General features: G+C 43.3%; 1 protein-coding gene across 6 annotated transcripts in view; it reads right to left on the bottom strand.

Moving 5' to 3' along the window:
* Positions 1–17107, bottom strand: part of LOC111156336 (CAP-Gly domain containing linker protein 1) — a 123051-nt gene that overhangs the window by 42464 nt on the left and 63480 nt on the right. For 2 of the 6 annotated variants that reach the window (XM_022517099.1, XM_022517100.1), the window contains exons 8-14: positions 16178–16238; positions 11575–11679; positions 6975–7919; positions 5095–5211; positions 3120–3177; positions 2508–2591; positions 1476–1632 (exon numbers count right to left, since the gene is read on the bottom strand). In XM_022517099.1, coding sequence (XP_022372807.1) covers positions 1476–1632; positions 2508–2591; positions 3120–3177; positions 5095–5211; positions 6975–7919; positions 11575–11679; positions 16178–16238 — 1527 coding nt within the window. Of the gene's footprint in view, positions 1–1475; positions 1633–2507; positions 2592–3119; positions 3178–5094; positions 5212–6974; positions 7920–11574; positions 11680–14906; positions 14940–16177; positions 16239–17107 lie in introns of all 6 variants that reach the window. The other 4 variants (XM_022517102.1, XM_022517103.1, XM_022517101.1 and 1 more) reach the window with 3 other exon arrangements.

The raw sequence follows: 17107 nt of genomic DNA, 5'->3' as shown, positions 1-17107 counted from the left end.
ATGAAGGTTTCGTATTTTATGTCAATAGATCTGTAAGGAAAAAGGAATGAAAAGTAAACATAAATGAGGAAATTATTTAGTAAGTTTCAAAAATCTTAGCAGACAAGATTATCAAAAACTCATTCCAGCGTCCCTTGAAAACACAAGATACAAAATGACAAGTGGTAACTTGAATATCTAGCCTCCAGATACCAGTGTGGGTCAATAAGACGTACAGAAAATGTGTGACACAAACCTAGAGAACGGGCTATCAGAAGACTCCGAGAACAGAGGAGGGAAACTTGGATGGTCCCTCTGGGCCGTCCGACACCTGCAGTGGTGGAGCTCCCTGGGGCACCAGGCCACCACCACCTATGCAGCTCACTCCCCCTGCCCCCCCCTCCCCGCCAACAAGTCTGACCACAGATGGCCAATCAAAGCCCAGGTGCCAACCTCCCCCCACACCCCATCACCATCATGCTGAACTGTGGGGGTGCATGGCCAGAGATAAACCTAACTGCCAACCAGTCACACTTTCAGAATCATGGGTCTCATGGCCCTAAAATGTCCTCTCAAAGTTTTTGCCTTTTTTTTTAGTATATGTGCTGCCGAAGCAAGCACAAAGTTTTTGCCTTACAAAATAAAACGTTTGATTTTTACCCGGCAGCTATGAAAAGAAAAGAAAACTTGAAGCAACAATGGCCTCAGAATAAAGACAGGAGGGGTGGAGACTACGGAGCTGTAGCTCGTGGCCGTAGCAGGAACTGCTGATGATCAGCCGGGGGCCCCGGGGCCGGCCGCACAGGCCTGAAATCCTGGGCAAGTCACATCACCTCATGAAGCCTCAATTCCTTTCTCCTCAAGATGGGAACAAGAACACACTCACCTCACAGGATTACTAGGAGAATCGGAAAACCAACCCACTCCACTAAAGCTGTCCACAGGGCGCGGGGCACATACCCAGTTCGCCTGTGATATGGGTGACCCTTCCTTACACTGAAACAGCCTAAAAATATCGTTAGCTGCCTGTGAAAGATGTTCCCACCCCTGGTAAACTCCTGCCTTTTCTTTACAAGCCATCTAAAAGCCTCTAATACTGTATTGCTTAGAAGGTTCCATAGTTGATTAAAGTAGACACTCCCGTAGTAAGAAAAAAGGAAGAGCGGCAGGAAATCTTAAAACAGAATAATCCTGGGGCACCTGGGTGGCTCAGTGGGTTAAAGACTCTGCCTTAGGCTCGGGTCATGATCCCAGGGTCCTGGGATCGAGCCCCACGTCCAGCTCTCTGCTCCACAAAGAGCCTGCTTCCTCCTCTCTCTCCTTGCCTGCCTCTCTGCCTACTTGTGATCTCTGCCTGTCAAATAAATAAAATCTTAAAAAAACCAAAAACAAAAACAAAAAAAACAGAACAACCCTGAATTTTGGCTCCCCTCCCTCCTAGACCGCGCTTCAGAGGCAAACCTAAATCAGGCGCCCTTACAACCATTCATACATACCTTTCTTTCAGACGTAACTCGTCATTCATTTTTGTCAGCTGAGAAGAATTATCTCCGGACATCTTCATTATTTCTGCAATGTCGTTCTCCAACTTTTCCTTTGCCTTTATCAACTGCTGTTCTCTTTCATCCCTCTCTCTAAATTTTGCCTCCATATCTGAATACATATAGAAAAAAATCACTGTAGTGTTATAGTCAACAAAAGTTTATTGACCGCATCCTATATTCCAAGGTTTGCTCTGGGAATATTTGTATATAGCAATCCCTCCCCTCATGAAAATCATATTCTAGCCAAGATGATGGACAAGAAACAACATCAAACAAACAAACACAAATAGTATAAAAATCGTGTTAATTGCTAAGAGGGAAAAAAAATACAAGCAGAGAAAGGAATCAAGAAAGAGTTGGTGGGCTAAAATCTTGGGTGGGACCTCTCTGGATGGTGACATTTAAGCAAAGACTGAAAGGAACTTAGGGAAAACATGTGCAAAGGCCCTGAGGCACAAAAATGCTCGACTTGCAAGTATTGCCAACAAGGCCAATATAGTTGGAGTAGAACGAACAAAGGGAAGGATAATATGAGAGGTCATCAGAGAGGTAACAAGACTCGACATTGGTAAGGACTCCAGATTTTACTCTGAGTGAGATGGGAGTCATTGCATGATCTTGAGCAGAAAAGTGACATGACCCGACTTAGCAGAAGGACGGCTCTGGCTGCTGTGCTGGAAATGGACTGAAGGACATGAGGGCAGAAGCAGGCAGAGCAGGCGGCCAGCAGCTCAAGTGAAAGACGATGGCGGGCTTGAATCAAGGACAGTGGGAGGAGTGGTGATGTGTGGTGGATTCCGACTCGTTTGAAAACAGGCCAGAGAGGGCTTGCAGAGGTTACAGATCCCAAGCAAATATTTTATCACATTATACTACACTAAGGAGAGAAGTGACTCCTGAATAATGTTATTATAATGTACTACAGTTATCTCAAATCCTAGGAAACCTACTGTGTTCAGTGCTTAGTAAACACAGACCACTTACCTGTTAAATTTTCTCTCAACTTATCCAATTCAGTAGACAGTGCGTTAAACTGTTCCTCCTTTTGGTGTAATTTATTTACAGTTTCTATTGAGGACAGAGTTAAAAGTTTAATATATTTCATACTTAATAAGCCATCTAGAGGTTGACAGTCTTACAACCAAATCAAGTCACATACTGGGGATTTGAGAGGACAGAAATACTAAAGAGTCCCATTACAACAGCAAACCACTGTGTAATGACTAGAGAAGAAAGGATGCATCTCTTTTCACCTCCCCATATCTGTGGGTGAGGCAGGCACGGGGCATACATTTCCAGGCCTCTTTCTCTTATTTCCAGCTAAAATTCAATAAAGCTATTAATGACTAAAGATCAAGTAAGATAAGATTTTTCCCAAGTATACTTAATTTTTACATGGAACAAGCCTTTAGTCACAAGAAGAACGAAGTAACTGGGAGTCTGAGGCTTCAGGAAGCCGGTGCAATCTGGCATGTGCTGCGGAAGCTTCTGGAAGCACGACGTCAGACTGCACGAGCCATCTATTCCCTGTACTCCAGAGGCCAGCTCCAGCTTGGGAACCTGACATTCTCCGAAGCCATACTTAGTAAGACATACCTTGCATGCTTCTCTGAACAGAGACTGCCTCCTCCGAAGCTTCAGTGAACTTTTCTTTCTAAAATTAAGAATGGGATCTTCAGAATAGAAAGATTTCAAATTGCAGAAATAAAACATTTCAACCAGTTATAACTAAAACACTATCTACTTTTTGTGACCGATTTTGTTTCATTAAAATTTATACTTAAAAATGTATAAACGCCAAATACCACCATTTATATACCGTGCGTGTATGTGACACAGGGGAACGGGGCTTACATCCATGTCCTGGCCCGAGCATGCATGTACATCTGTACACATGTGTGAACGTGCATACGTGTGTGCTTGGGCATACGTGTGGTACATGCGTATGCTTTTTTCCATGCTGCCACCCTAAGCAGCAGAACTTCTCTCCAGGAATCTGCCTGAGACAGTGGTCAGAATTCTGCAGTGTTTTTCTGTCTGAGAGTAATCAGAGCCAGTATCTTGAAACTACTATCAACTACTTCTTAAACCAAAAAGGCCCACCACTCACCTACTCTCTTCTGAACAAGACAATAGATTTAAAAACAAAAAACAAACAAAATTAAAAAACGCAATGTTCTCCTGGTTTTCCTGAGATGAATTTTGAGCTGGATGCACCAAGAAAAATTTTCAGTGAGTATTTCTAACTATTTAGGATTATGAATAAAATGGGCACACAAGCCACACAAGTCCACCAAAGCCCAAAGACTTTCCCCTGTGTTATCCCCAAAGCCAGACTTAGGTGGCAAATTTTCTCTTGAGTGCACAGAGGTGTACACTAACTTAAAAGAAAAGTAAATAGCCTCAAAGTTTGGGAGGGGGCGGGGAGACAAGGCCAGAGAAATAGTATGGGACTCAAAATACATTTTTTAAAGGACATAATATTAGAAAATCATGATTCCCAAGCCAACTTGCTCTCAAAATGTAACTAAAATACGGTATATCAAAACTGCCCAACAGAACCATCCACCATGACGGAAATAGTCTATCCTGTGCTGTTCAGTATGGTAGCCACTAGCCAAATGAGGCTATTAAACACTTACAAAGTGGCTAGCACAACTGAAGAGCTGAGTTTTAAATTTTATTTAATTTTAATTCATTTAAATTTATATAGTCATATGTGGACAGTGGCTACAATAGTGAACAGTGCAGCTACATACTTGACATTTGAAAAAGTAGAACTTAGTAATATTGGCATTTTTAAAAAAAGCAAACACTTATTCACCTCTGGTACTAGCACATAAGTATAATAAGCCGGGAAGAAATGGTGTATAGAGGACCTAAGACAAGTGTCCCTTCCTAACTCACGTTTCTCTTTCCCGGTTTCTCCATACGCCTACGACTTTTCCTTTCCCGTGCTGTGTGCTTACGGTTGTCAGCCTTGACTAAGTTCAGTTTTTGATGCAGGAAGAAGGGAGAACAGTTGAGAAAAGGCAAGAAAAACAAAATGTCTTACAACTTGTGATTAAGGCGAGAGGATAGATGCGAAATGTAATTTGCTGAGATGGGTTATAGTGAGTTGGAAGAAAGGATTCTCGGACTCCGTGCTAACAGTGGGTGCCAACGGTCCAGCACTGCGCTCTCCAGCGCGCTGTCACAAGGAGGGAGAAGGCACAGCCTAAACCTCATTGTAAATGAAACCCTCATGTGCTGAGCATATAAGCTTGGGAGGCCCCTGTGTTTAGCAAAACCAGGCAATCACACGCCAAAGCGGCTCATTTACCAGAGGCAAAGGACAGATTTAGATAAAGAAAAAGTAATACCTACCTTTATTGCTAGGTCGGGTTTGTTCCGATTCCCTTCAAGGTACTTACCAGCCCAGGACTAATACACTCAATTTAAATGAATACTTTGAAAGAGAAAGGGAAAGAGATCCAATACTTCTTTCTTTACGGAGATTTTTGTTTTTAAACCAGGAACGTTATTCAAATGGCCAGAAACCCTGAGAGTCCGATTCCCAAGAGGTACTTACCAAAATCTGAAGTTCTTTTTCCAAAGCCTCTTTCACTTGACTGACTTCACGCAAGTTTTCCTGAAGGTTATTAAGTGTTAGCTCTCTCCCCTGCAGCTCTCTGGTAACGCTACTAGCCTACCGTACAGCGTTACATGGTGCAGAAGCAAACCAACACGAGGAAACAAAAAGGAATGAATGAGGAACAAAAAGTAAAACAAATATAAAAAACATGAGAAACAAACAACCAAATAAAACTGAAAGGAATAAAGGCATGGGTTAAAGAAAACAACAAAAAACTATTTTGTTGTTGTTGTTTTTGGTTTTTGGTTAATTTTAAGAAGGCAATGACTTCGCACAATCAGTTCTAGCTAGTACGATCTAATGACTATTTAAAATAGTCAAAAGGAGTATTTTTCTATACCAAAATTTGGAATATCCACATGATCTAAAGCAGAAAGTGCAGACGCTTACTTTCTAAATAGCTAAATCAAGCAACTTCATTTTCTGGACTTTAAAGGCCGTCAAGCAGGAAGAATGCAGACATGCGGCCTGTGTTATTTCCTCTATGTTTGTATGTGCTTAAAGTAGTTCAGCGTTAAAAAAAAATAATAAAAATTTTAAAATGCACTGGCAATAGTAATCAGAAATTGGTTTTCATCAAATCTTGATATAAAAAAATTTGACCAACCCTTAGCTATGGATTCTCTATTAATTAATTTTTGTGATTTGATTGGTATTTCGGATCCAAGTGAGGAGATTTGAGAAAATCTTCCTGTAATTAGCTTGTCATCTTCAACTAAGGTTACTTGGCGATTTTTCAGTCTGTCCTCCCACCTCCCCCATCTAACCTTACAACCCTTCGTCCAAGAAGTATTTTCTCCCACAAAAAGCTCAGAACACTGGGCATCAGCCCCAGCACTCCCACTGGTGGTAGGAGGACTGGGACTATTCATTCCTCAAACAGTCCTTAAAGATGAAGATGACATTTGGCAAGGCTAATTAGACAGGGATGTAGCCGGCCAATGTTTCAGGCAATTTCCTATGCCTCAACCAAAAGCATACTTGTCTGTCTGTCCTCAAAAAGGCAAGAAATAGTAGGCATTCTCACTGCGGCATAGGAAAAGCTCTCCAACAGGCCAGAAGCAGCGATGCAAAGGGCTCCGGGCTCTGAACCTTATTCTGCTGTCTACTTATCAAAGCGTGCTAACTGACCGGTCCCGTGGCACTCAGCATCCACAGCTGTGTTTGCACAAGGGCTGATGGACAGGACAAGGATGTAAATGCAGAGGAGGAGGAGATAATCATATAAGCTTCTTTCTTGTCTATTCCTTCATTTACCTTAATAACATCCTCTTAGGAAGTTCTCTATTTTAAAAGAGATTACAGGGGCACATGCGTAGCTCAGTCCGTTGAGCATCTGACTCTTGACTTTGGCTCAGGTCATGATCTTGGGGTCAGGGGATTGAGCCCTGCGTCAGGCTCCGAGCTCAGCAGGGAGGCTACTTAAGATTCTCTCTCTCCCCCTCTGCCCCTCTTTCTGCACATGTGCTCTCTCTCTCTTAATGAAATAAATACTTAAAAAGAAATTAGAGACTAGAACCAAGCTTAAACAGAGCACAGAGCATGTCCCAGAGACAAAGTCGTTAAGTACACAGATGCTAAGAAACCAAAATAAATTAACCTAGTTGAGCCATTATTTTCTCTAATCTCCTCAGATGAAACCACATTCAAGATACTCAGAGGACACTGCGCACCAACTGGGAAATCCGCTAGCCGGGTCGGCTGCTGTAAGCAAATCGGGAATCTGGAAGATGAATGAGCTCCATTCCAAAGTGACAAACAACACAAAGTGAGACTGACAAGCAGAAAATAAAAGGACGGAGGATGTCAATACAAACCTTGCCACTTTCAGTATTCTTTTCAATCTCTAAATTTTTTATCTGTTTCTCAGCTGCCTCAAGCTGCTGTCTAAGTTTCTCGATTTCCGATTTACCTTCGGAACTGGCTTTCCGAAGTGCATCAAGATCCAAGAGCTTTTCTTCAGCAGCCTTGAGCTGTGATGCAAAATTATCAATAACCTTGGTTTGTTCACTGCATTTGGCTTGTAGTACCTCTAGCTCCTTTACCTTTATTTCAGCTTCCTGTAGTTTGTTTAAGGTGTCCTCCATTTCTACCAGATGCTGGTCTTCCGCTCTGTCCAGCTTCGCCTTGAGGGCTTCCAGGCCGCTCTCCTTCTCTGCAATGACCGCCATCAGCTGACCTCTGAGGGCTTCTAGCTCTTTCGCGTGAGTAGATCTTTCAGAGTCCTGTTTGTTCTGCAGATTTTCTATTTCGTGCTGGTAATCTAGTCTCATCTTCTCTATCTGTGTTTTTAACTCGGCAAACTCTGCTGTCTCCGTCCCGACCCCTTTGCTGAAGGACACCTTCAGCTCCTCCATCGCCTGCTGGTGGGACGCGATGGCCGTCTCCAGCTTGGACTTCCACAGGACTATCACATCAGAGTTCTCCTTGTTGGCGTGATCAAGCTTGCTTTTCAAGGACTCATTCTCTTTGGAAAGCTTCTCTGTGGCAGCCTGAAGAGCCTTTATCTCCTTCTGATGTGTTTCTTCGCGGGCTCCAAACTGCTCCTTCAGAGAAGAGATTTCTCTCTGGTGGTCAGCACGGGCGGCTTCTAACTTTTCTTGCAAAGAGCTTATCTCTTGCAAAAAGGAGAGTGACATGTCAACATCCCCAGCAGGCTTATGGGACTCTAGCCTCCTCCGCAGTTCAGCTACCTCCTGTGCTCTCAATGCTAGGTCTTTTTCTAGTTCCATTATACGGGACTTTTCCGACACCGTAGCCACCTAGTAACCGCAGTCCAAAGAAAAACAAATCACGTAAATAACCAGTCACTGATGATCTTCTTTAACCTTGAAGATCTTTAATAACTCCCCTACCTCAGGCAGTCGTGGAGCTCATGTGAACCCCGGAAGGCTGCCCCACCTCTAACTGCCATCAGGGAGGAAGCTCAACTCTGAGAACCCTAAAGTCGTCATCTTTGGCCAACTTCCACCAGCTGGAGATGCTCAAGGAATCGAAAATTGATGTGCAATATAACTTACTCTGGAATTACTTCTTTTTCCTCTAAAGAAACTTAGAGAAGTGCCCATCAACTGACGGTAAGTTACTGGAAAGAACGGCTTTCAAAGTTCTCACGTATGTCCAGCTGAGGGAAGACAGAAGCCTCCTCATTTTACCTGGCTTTTCCCTCCTCTGCTTCACCCAGCATGTGTAAATGCTCACTTATCTAATGAGGGTGATTTTAAAGACCTGTGCTGTCTGGTGTAATAGCACAAATGGCCCCTGAGCACCAGAAATGTGACCGATGCTATAAGGCTAACAGAGACAGATTTTGAAGACTTGGGGAGGGGGGAGGACATAAAATATCTTGTTAGTAATTTTATACTGATTTTTATACTGATAAATTTTATACTGATGAAATGATGTCATTTTGGATAAACTGGCTTAAATCAAATATATTACTAATTTTACCTATTTCTCTTTATCTACCAAAAAAGTATATTAACATGGGTGGCAGAGTTTTCGATTACATACACGTGGTTGGTATTCCACTTCTGTGGCCTATGACTGGTATAAAAGGTGTGATATTACCTATCAAACGTTACCGTGAATCAGCGGTAGAATCAGAGCTTTAGCTGGATAATGAAGAAATACTTCACTAACTTTTTTTTTTTAGAAAGACAAAATAGGAACAATTACTTACCTTCAATTATATACATGAGTCTTTAGAGAGTCCCCCCTTTTAGATAATTCAATTGGCATTTTAACGTACATCTCTTGCTTACCTAACCCAGTGGTTCTCAGAATTTAGTATGCGCGTCTCCTGGGATGCTGTCTGAAATGCGGGTTCCCATGCGCTCCCACATGTTTTGATTCTACTTGAGCTCTGGGACTGCACCCAGGAATCTGCTTTTTTTAAACACCCCAGGACTAGGAAAAACACTTTCTTAACCTGTGTCCTTCTCTCTTAAGAAATGACTTCCCTCTGATACCTGTAAGCCAGTCAGTGTAGAGCACAAAATATGCGGGAATTGGTCGCTTCAGGCATAAAAATGAATTACTGGACTAACCTGGGAAAGAGAAGGGAACATAAATGATTTAAAAACAAATTTCAAGGATCAAAACTCCTCTGGGTTGAAGGCTCTTCTCCTTCACGGCCTTTACTGGGACAGAAAGTGATGGACGTGTTTCCTTCGCTTCCTCTGTCCACCTACGGGCTGTGGTACAGACGCACATTAACACGTCCACAGAGGGCTGGGAAAAGAAAGCAACCGAGTCTGAAACGGCATGAGGAGTCACTGACTACCTCAGAGCCAGCTACGGTGTGTGCTTCAGGGCTACAGATGCTCCAGGTTAAAGACGTTTATTTACGGACTTTTTTCTGGGGTGGGGGATGGGGTGTCCAAGAGTTTGTTGCCACAGAATAAGGTACAAAACATTAATAAACCCCAACGCTACAAGGTCTGGGATCTGAATAAATCCAAAGAGACAAGAGTTCTCTATCAGTCAATGTCAAATAAAAAATAAGTGAAAAAAGAACAGTGTGATTACACTGTAGCATTTCCACAGCTCTTCCGTTCTTGTTTTGTTTTACTTCCCAAAGTTTGCCCTTGAGCAAAGCTATATGTCTGCCTCTCCCACCAGGATGAGGCCATAAAAGTCAAGTATCATTTCTCATTCTGGTGACTTTCCCCATGGCAGCAAACACCCGGCACATAAACTGGGCTTACTGGCTGGGAGGACATCTAAAGCGCTTCCTAAGAGGAAAGGAGGTGACAGGGAACTCGGGCGGCTCACTGGCTGGTTTCACACTTGGCCAAGCACGAGTGAGGATCCAATGAAAGGCATGACTTCTTATTAGAAAGACAACAGTCTGAATCTGGAATAGTTGGATACACTAGGTTGCAAATGATGCCTTCGTATCCACGGGGGGAAAAGAAAAGGCATCCATCTGAGTTGTTTGCTGACAAAGGCACGTAGGAGGAGTTCACAGGTTTAAAAAAAATGGATATATATATATGTATTTCCTTGCTTCAACAGCCATTCCCACAAAAGGAGCCCAGTCTTATCATCAGTCCCTTATATTTCCCAGATCAAGTCTTTGGCTCTCAGGTGAGAAAGAAACATCGACAAACTACCGGGATTTTTTCCTTACCAAATACACAGGAGATACCTTTACTTTTGAGGCCAACTGAGAATTTTCTCTTTTTAAAAAAGAAAAGCTTATGATTTAGAGAAGAAAAATCGCTCAATTAGCTAGATTTTTAGATCAGTCAATGATTTCTCAACAAAAGAAATTTCTACAAATACTAGTGATTCAAAAGAAAAAAATCAGGGATACCAAATTTGATCAGAGACACAGTAATTTTTAAAAATTTTATACTTGAGGATCTGGGCAATTTAGCCACTGACAGTCAAATTTGTGATTTAAAAGGTATATAAACATACATGTCCTCTTATGTGTAAATGCTCGGATTATTTATTAAATTCTCCAGCACAAAACTAGCTCCGAAACAGACTCCATCCTGTGGTGGTCAAGAGCACAGACTCTGGGGCCAAGTGTTCCAGATACAATTTCTGGCTCCACTATTCCTATCTGCTGTGTAACCTTGGGCAAATTATTTAACCTCTCCATCCCTTAGCATCCTCATCTGCAAAATGGGGGCGATGCCACCATCCCTCAGGGTTGAGGTGAGACCGAGTACGTTAATGCCAGGGCCGTGCTCCGAACAGTGCCAGGCAGCGGTCAGCACTCTGTAGGTGCAGAGATACACCAACAAGTGAAAACCTGACTCATGCACTGGCTCCAGGGGCCAAAGACAGGGAGCCGGGGTTGGAGGAAGTGGTTCTGCTCTCAGCACACTTTTCCCTGCTGACAGCTGAGATTTTCACCTACTGGTGACAAAAAGGAGGGAAGTGCAAAGACAGATCAGGTATCAAGAAAAAAAGGTTACTGGGATGAAAGTCCTTAACTCTCATTCAAAAGAGCCAGTGTTTCGATTCCCCCTACAGGTCAGGGAAGAAGGCAGGAAAAGAGAGGTAAAGTAAAACAATAATAACAAAAAAATTCTTCAGAAAACCCCGTCACTGGGGATATGAGAACAAGAGGACAATTGACTGTTCGTGGCAAACTGGAGAGACGTATTTCAAGGTACTGATACAAAGAGCCTCAAATGTGGCTGTGGACGTCCACGCAGTCTACATACAGTTGGAGAGCTTCTGACCTTGGTTTTGGTTGAGTCAACCAAAGGAATGAGTCTTTACCTTGGACAAAAGACTGGATATGCAACAGCCGTGCCTACCCATCAGTCTACGCTCCTGAGTCCCTGAACGGCACCAGGACCAAACTCAGGTGGAACCACTGGGCCAAGGCACGTCCCCCGAGGCATCACCATTCACATACACGGGTCTGCTTCATTAAACAGTGAAAACCATTACCCTAGTGTCTTCTAACTCCCTCTGGAGTTTGTCAGCTTTGGTCTTTTCAAAGAGCAGGCTCTGTTCAAGCTCCTTAATGCGGGCATGCTCCAGTTTGGTCTGCGTCTGTTAGTAAAAAGGAAGAGGAAGAGAACACAACAGTGCCACCGTGACATGCCAGCACGAGAGGAGAGACAGCGGCATGCAGGCTGAGCCACCAGTACCTTCCGCCAAAGGATGAACGAAAAGGGAAATGGAGAAGGGCAGAGGATGGGCTGAGATGGGGAGGCTGGGGTGCGGATGAACGCTACCGGATGAAAGGATGAGGTGGGCAGGGGACGCGAGCTAGTCTACAGAGAACGACGAAAGTGGAAACACGTGAGGCAGGATGAGCGGTGTCAGATGCGTGCAGCCCAATATAAGTTACATTGATAAGTGAGGTTGATCAGCACAAATTAGAATCGTTAATATTCCTCTAAACTATCAATTTCCCCCACCCCGCAACAGCTGTTTGACATTACTGTGTATGTAACTGACGCGGTGACTTTCAACAAATAAATTGACCCTCAAAATGACCACTGCCATCCCCCTAAATATGGCCAACACAAGCTCATAAATCCTCCAAGTGTCCAGTAAGTCCCGAGGGCAGATCCCAGTGCTATGATGTGAACAAGCGTGAAGCGTTAAGCCTAATGGAGGGAATCCAGAAACCAGAGCTGAGAAAATCACACCAGTGGCCTTTGCTGAGATGAGCCAAAAGGGTCTGGCATTCTTAGCAACATTTCCCAGTTGCCTAGTTTCCTTCCAACAGTGGGGTCTCCAAAAACGGTTTGTCACCAAGGAGAAAAAGGAGGGGATCCTATTTACAAGGGGAAAATTCAGTAATAATTATGTCTGACGGCCTCCATCTCGGAGACTCAGACCAGGAGAGAAGTTGCGAGCTGGTGAAGGGCTCGTCTTCTCCATCCTAGGATGGAGCCATTATCAGCTCAGGAGTGAGAAATGGGGGACTCGGCACAGAGGCATGAGTTTGAACTCCATGCAGAAAGAGCTGGTAAGATCCTTAACTGTGTTTCAAAAACTTCATAGACTCCCCATCATCACTTGAATTAGCTGTAAACTGACAGAGAACCCAGAGGGCAATCTCTTTGTAACAGTGGAGTCTCACTCAATGGGAAATAATCTCTATGTCAGTTTGAACAGGCCTCTTCCCCAACCAGTTCCCCACCCGAGGGGTTATCAGCAGACGAAGGGACAAAACCTAGGGACAGAGCTGCTCCCAGCCTCTGGTATTAATTTAAATATTTTGTGGTTCTAGCTGGCCAGATCTGTGTCTGGACGATTACGGGCAACGCAAAAATGACAAGAAACTCTAAAGGACGGGGTGGACCATGCTAACATTATCTTTCACTGACTCCAGAGGTCCTCTAGGGATTCCAACACAAAAGAGGTTGGTGTGCTTGAGAACCAAGTATAAACCATCATGGAACATTTTAAAAATGACCCCCCCCCCAATTTTTTTTTTTTTAATTTCTTCATCTGCTTCAGCTCTAGATACTCAACAGAAATAATGAAATAAAATTCAAAACCTGGGGCGTCTGCCTTTGGCTCAAGTCATGGTCTCAGGGTCCTGAGATTGAGCCCCGCACTGGGCTCTCTGCTCGGCAGGGAGCCTGCTTCTTCCTCCTCTCTCTGCCTACTTGTGATCTCTCTCTCTCTGTGCCAAATAATAAAATCTTTTTTAAAAAATTCAAAATCTGTCTGGACAGTCCCCTTGGTCCATATGTGCCTCAGACAGAAGCTCTTCAATTTACCTGCTTTTACGAGAAAAGAATTGAATCCAGATCTACGTAATCAGGGTCACAGCCTCAAGAACTGAAATCCAAAACTAACGGTAAAAAGCAAAAGGCAACAGAACCTTTCTTCACCTCTGACACTGAGTTCAGTGTCCTCTGGGTGGAAGCTCACTACTTCCAGATAAAAAGCAAATATCCACTGAATGTGATCTTCTTCCCATCGCGAGGTCTTCCAGATGCCTGCGACACTGCCTTGCCGGCGGGTGTGCACACAAACCATCTGGGACTCGACAGCTGTCTGGGCCATCAGCAGCAAGGGAACTAGCGATCCCTGTCCATGCCTCGATGTGTGGTCAAAACATTACACTGGACAGGACACCCCTCCTTTCAAAAGTATTCCTTCCTCACATTAAGACAGAGCATCCCGAGAGGGAAGTTCTGGGACAGGGACTGAGAGGGAAAGCAAAGGCTCTGCCAGAAGCGCACAGGAAAGGCGGGAGGAAGACCCCATGCAGACTGACACCGGATGCAGCGGAGCCTGTTTGGGGAGGAGAGAAGAGACCCAGATCACTGAAGTAGCTTCACAAAAAGGAGACCTTCAGAACGGAGGCTTTTTAAAAGTCCGGTCTTAAGCTGTCTCTTTCAGCTGCCAGGAGGTGGTAGGGAGAAAAATCTCTGTTTTAATTTTATTCTCTTATGGTGGTAGAACAAAGCCAAAAGTTGGGAGGTTCTTTCTACCGGCATCACAGCCGGCAGCTTGCCAGGGGGAAGCCACGCTTTGGAGGCTGTTTAGGTGAGATCTGAGTTGGGTATTTGGTCCAGATCAGAGGGAGGAGGGAGAAGAAATACCTACGTGGCTGGTAGCACGGCTACTAGAAAAATCGCACTTCAATAATAATAAATTTAAAGCACATGGTGCCTTCACTGAAGAATGCTCGTCTCTAGTTTCACCAACTCAGGGAAAAAACCCTGCAGCCACAACACACGGACACTTGAATTCCTGGTCACCTGCACTGGCAGGCACCGGCCAGCAGAGGGAGCTCACAAAAAGACAATGAATCTCACATAAGGGCCCTCTGAATGCCCTTCTCCCTACGTGGGAATAAAATTACTCCACTTGGAATACTTTCCAAAACCACTTGGGAAAACTTTCCTGCAGAATTTCTCTAATTCCTTCCTCTTAGGTGTTTTATGTTTCAGTTATCTATCCTCTCTTTCAGAATAATTCTATCAAAATGAGAAGACATTCTGAGTTAAGTGGAGAAGGCCAGGTCCCCAGACAAAATCTTTTTTTTTTTTTTTCTTTCTGGCAAAATTTTTTATAAAGCAAACATTTGCTTATGCATTAAATAAATGGATTTATACTGCTTATTCATTACATACAATCTCTTCAGGCTACAAATGTAACTGCTCTGAAAGCCACATGCACAGAGATATTAAGATCAATGTCTCAGGTCAGATGATGCCGTTAGTATTTGAGTTTATCAATAAGCATTTTAATCTGTCATCAATCTGGGTTAACAAGGGAAATCTCCACACAGTTAAGTGCCCTCTTACATTCTCAGGATCTTCAGAAATCTGGCTCTTTTGCTATCAGTAAAAAAATGAAAAAATTAAACGTCGACAAAAGGAGAAATTCCACTGAAGTTTCAATTATGTGTTAAGGGTCTCAAAATAACTCTGATAAATTTCAAGTGAGTTTACTGGCCGGCTTATGCCAGCCTAGTGCCGGGAAGATTTCACTTGCCCCTCCCCAGCACACCCTCGGCTGTGTCTCACATGAATCAGATGAGGATGTGAAACTTCTAATGAGACTTTGGGGTGTTTTTAAACGGATAAGAACAACACAAAAGTCAACTAAAAGAACGTCACCATATATGAAATGAGCAAAGAAGGGAACTATTGAATTAGGAATAATCCACTAAATTCTGGGCCTTATAAAACTAGAACTTAAAGAATGTCTTCCTTACTCTCGGTTGACTACAAAGACAATTTCCAAAGGAATCAGAGATCCTATCAGGAAGGGCCCCTGGAATGGAATCATGGCGTGGGTCACCAATAGGCTTTGAACTTGTAATAGCAGCAAAAATGGATATTCTGGGAACTGCACAGTCAAGTGCAAATTTTACTAAAATATTACAGACTAAAGTATCAAAAACCTGCAAATTTTGAATAATTTCATAATTCGTATTTGTCATACATCTAGCAGTGGTTTAAAAAGCATCAAAATCACATGAATCTGGCATCTAAAAAACTGATATGAGTAATTGTCTAAAGATGAGAAACTTGATGCTAAAGGAAATCTCTGTGAATGTAAAATACGCCACAGAAGTTAAAGAAGCTGATATAGAAATCGCTCTTGTTTTTTCTTCGGGTAATTATTTTTTAAAAAATCGATTACTGGAACACATGTTTATTCCTTTTACAAGACTATAAAAAAATTGACCCTGCTCAATTGAAAAGCAAAGCTGAGAGAAAGCACGAAACTTTTGGGGGGACTAGCATGATGAAGTTAAAAGTGCTCCTTGCAATGCCATTTCTGATCATCAGAAGAACATCTAGAGTCTCACGTGGACAGAGCGCCGGATTTATGACTTGATTAACTCCAATTCCAGGATTTGAATTTTGAAGCGCAAGAAAAGAGTAGTAAAAATCTGACTGGGTCACTGGAGTCGGGACAGCACCGTCCCAGGCCCATGGACCCGCAGCCGTGCCCACAGCCCAGCCCGGCCCAAGTTCCTTCTGCTGTCTGTGCTGGCACAATGAGCTCATCCGAATTTGTGAATACTAGTACCCAGAAAAGCTGCAGAGAGCCGGAGGGGTTTTACCTCAAGATCGCCTTTCGTGATGGATTCTTCCTCAACCCGGAACTGAAGGTCCTCCACCTTCCTGTGGAACAAAACCAAAACAGAGCACATAAGTAGCCAAGGAACACATCTGCCTTACCAAAAACGGGATTTATCATCAACACCCTGGTGATTGTAACAGATGATGGTGGAAGAAAACAAAGAAATGTATTTTTAGGCATCTGGCTTAGAAATCCAGTAGCTCTATTCTATGTAGGAGACTTCAGTGTTTTAGAGGTACTGACTCCATGAGGCAGGAAGTAAGAGTTGAGAAAAATCAGCTGGTTTCCCTTGGTCACAATCAACAGAGTGAGTCTAATCAGGACAGGACCAGCCTACAGGGAAAAAGTCTAATGACCACAGAAATAGGTTCTGAAACTTCAAGTCTGTAATTTTTACTTTCCAATTATAGAACATAGGGGAAAGTGGCACAGAAAACCAGTCTCTGTTGATACAACTCCATATGTCATATGGATGGGTCAGGGTAAGGCTAGCGGGCGACCCCCGCAGAAAGCCCCAGGAACATGCTAGGACCTGTTCTAAGCCTGGGAGAACAAGGTTATGAACAGTTGGAGTCACTTTTTTTTTTTTTTTCCCTGCATTTTAAAAATCTCTGATTTGGGTGCAGGTTTCAATCAGTGCTGTCACCACGTCAATGAAATAGGATATCGTGAAGAATTACAAAATCCAGGTAACATCCATGTTATAAATCTTCACAAATTTGAGCGTAAGGAAGAAAAGGGAACAAATTCATAACCTGTCTGCAGAAATCAAAACCGTCAAACTCACTAGCATTTTTGGCAAAGTTAAGAAAAATTCTACTCTGTGAAATCAGAACTAATTGTCAGTAATTTACAGCCCTCAAGCCCAGCAGGCAGCAGACCAAGAGCTGGCTTCAGAGCCAAAGCCAGC

This window comes from Enhydra lutris, unplaced genomic scaffold (assembly GCF_002288905.1).
Source record: "Enhydra lutris kenyoni isolate GAN:26980312 unplaced genomic scaffold, ASM228890v2 scaffoldscaffold46, whole genome shotgun sequence".
In the NCBI taxonomy this organism is placed as follows: Eukaryota; Metazoa; Chordata; class Mammalia; order Carnivora; family Mustelidae; genus Enhydra; species Enhydra lutris.
Note: the sequence above shows the minus strand (reverse complement) of the source record. Positions and strands in the feature narration are given on the sequence as shown.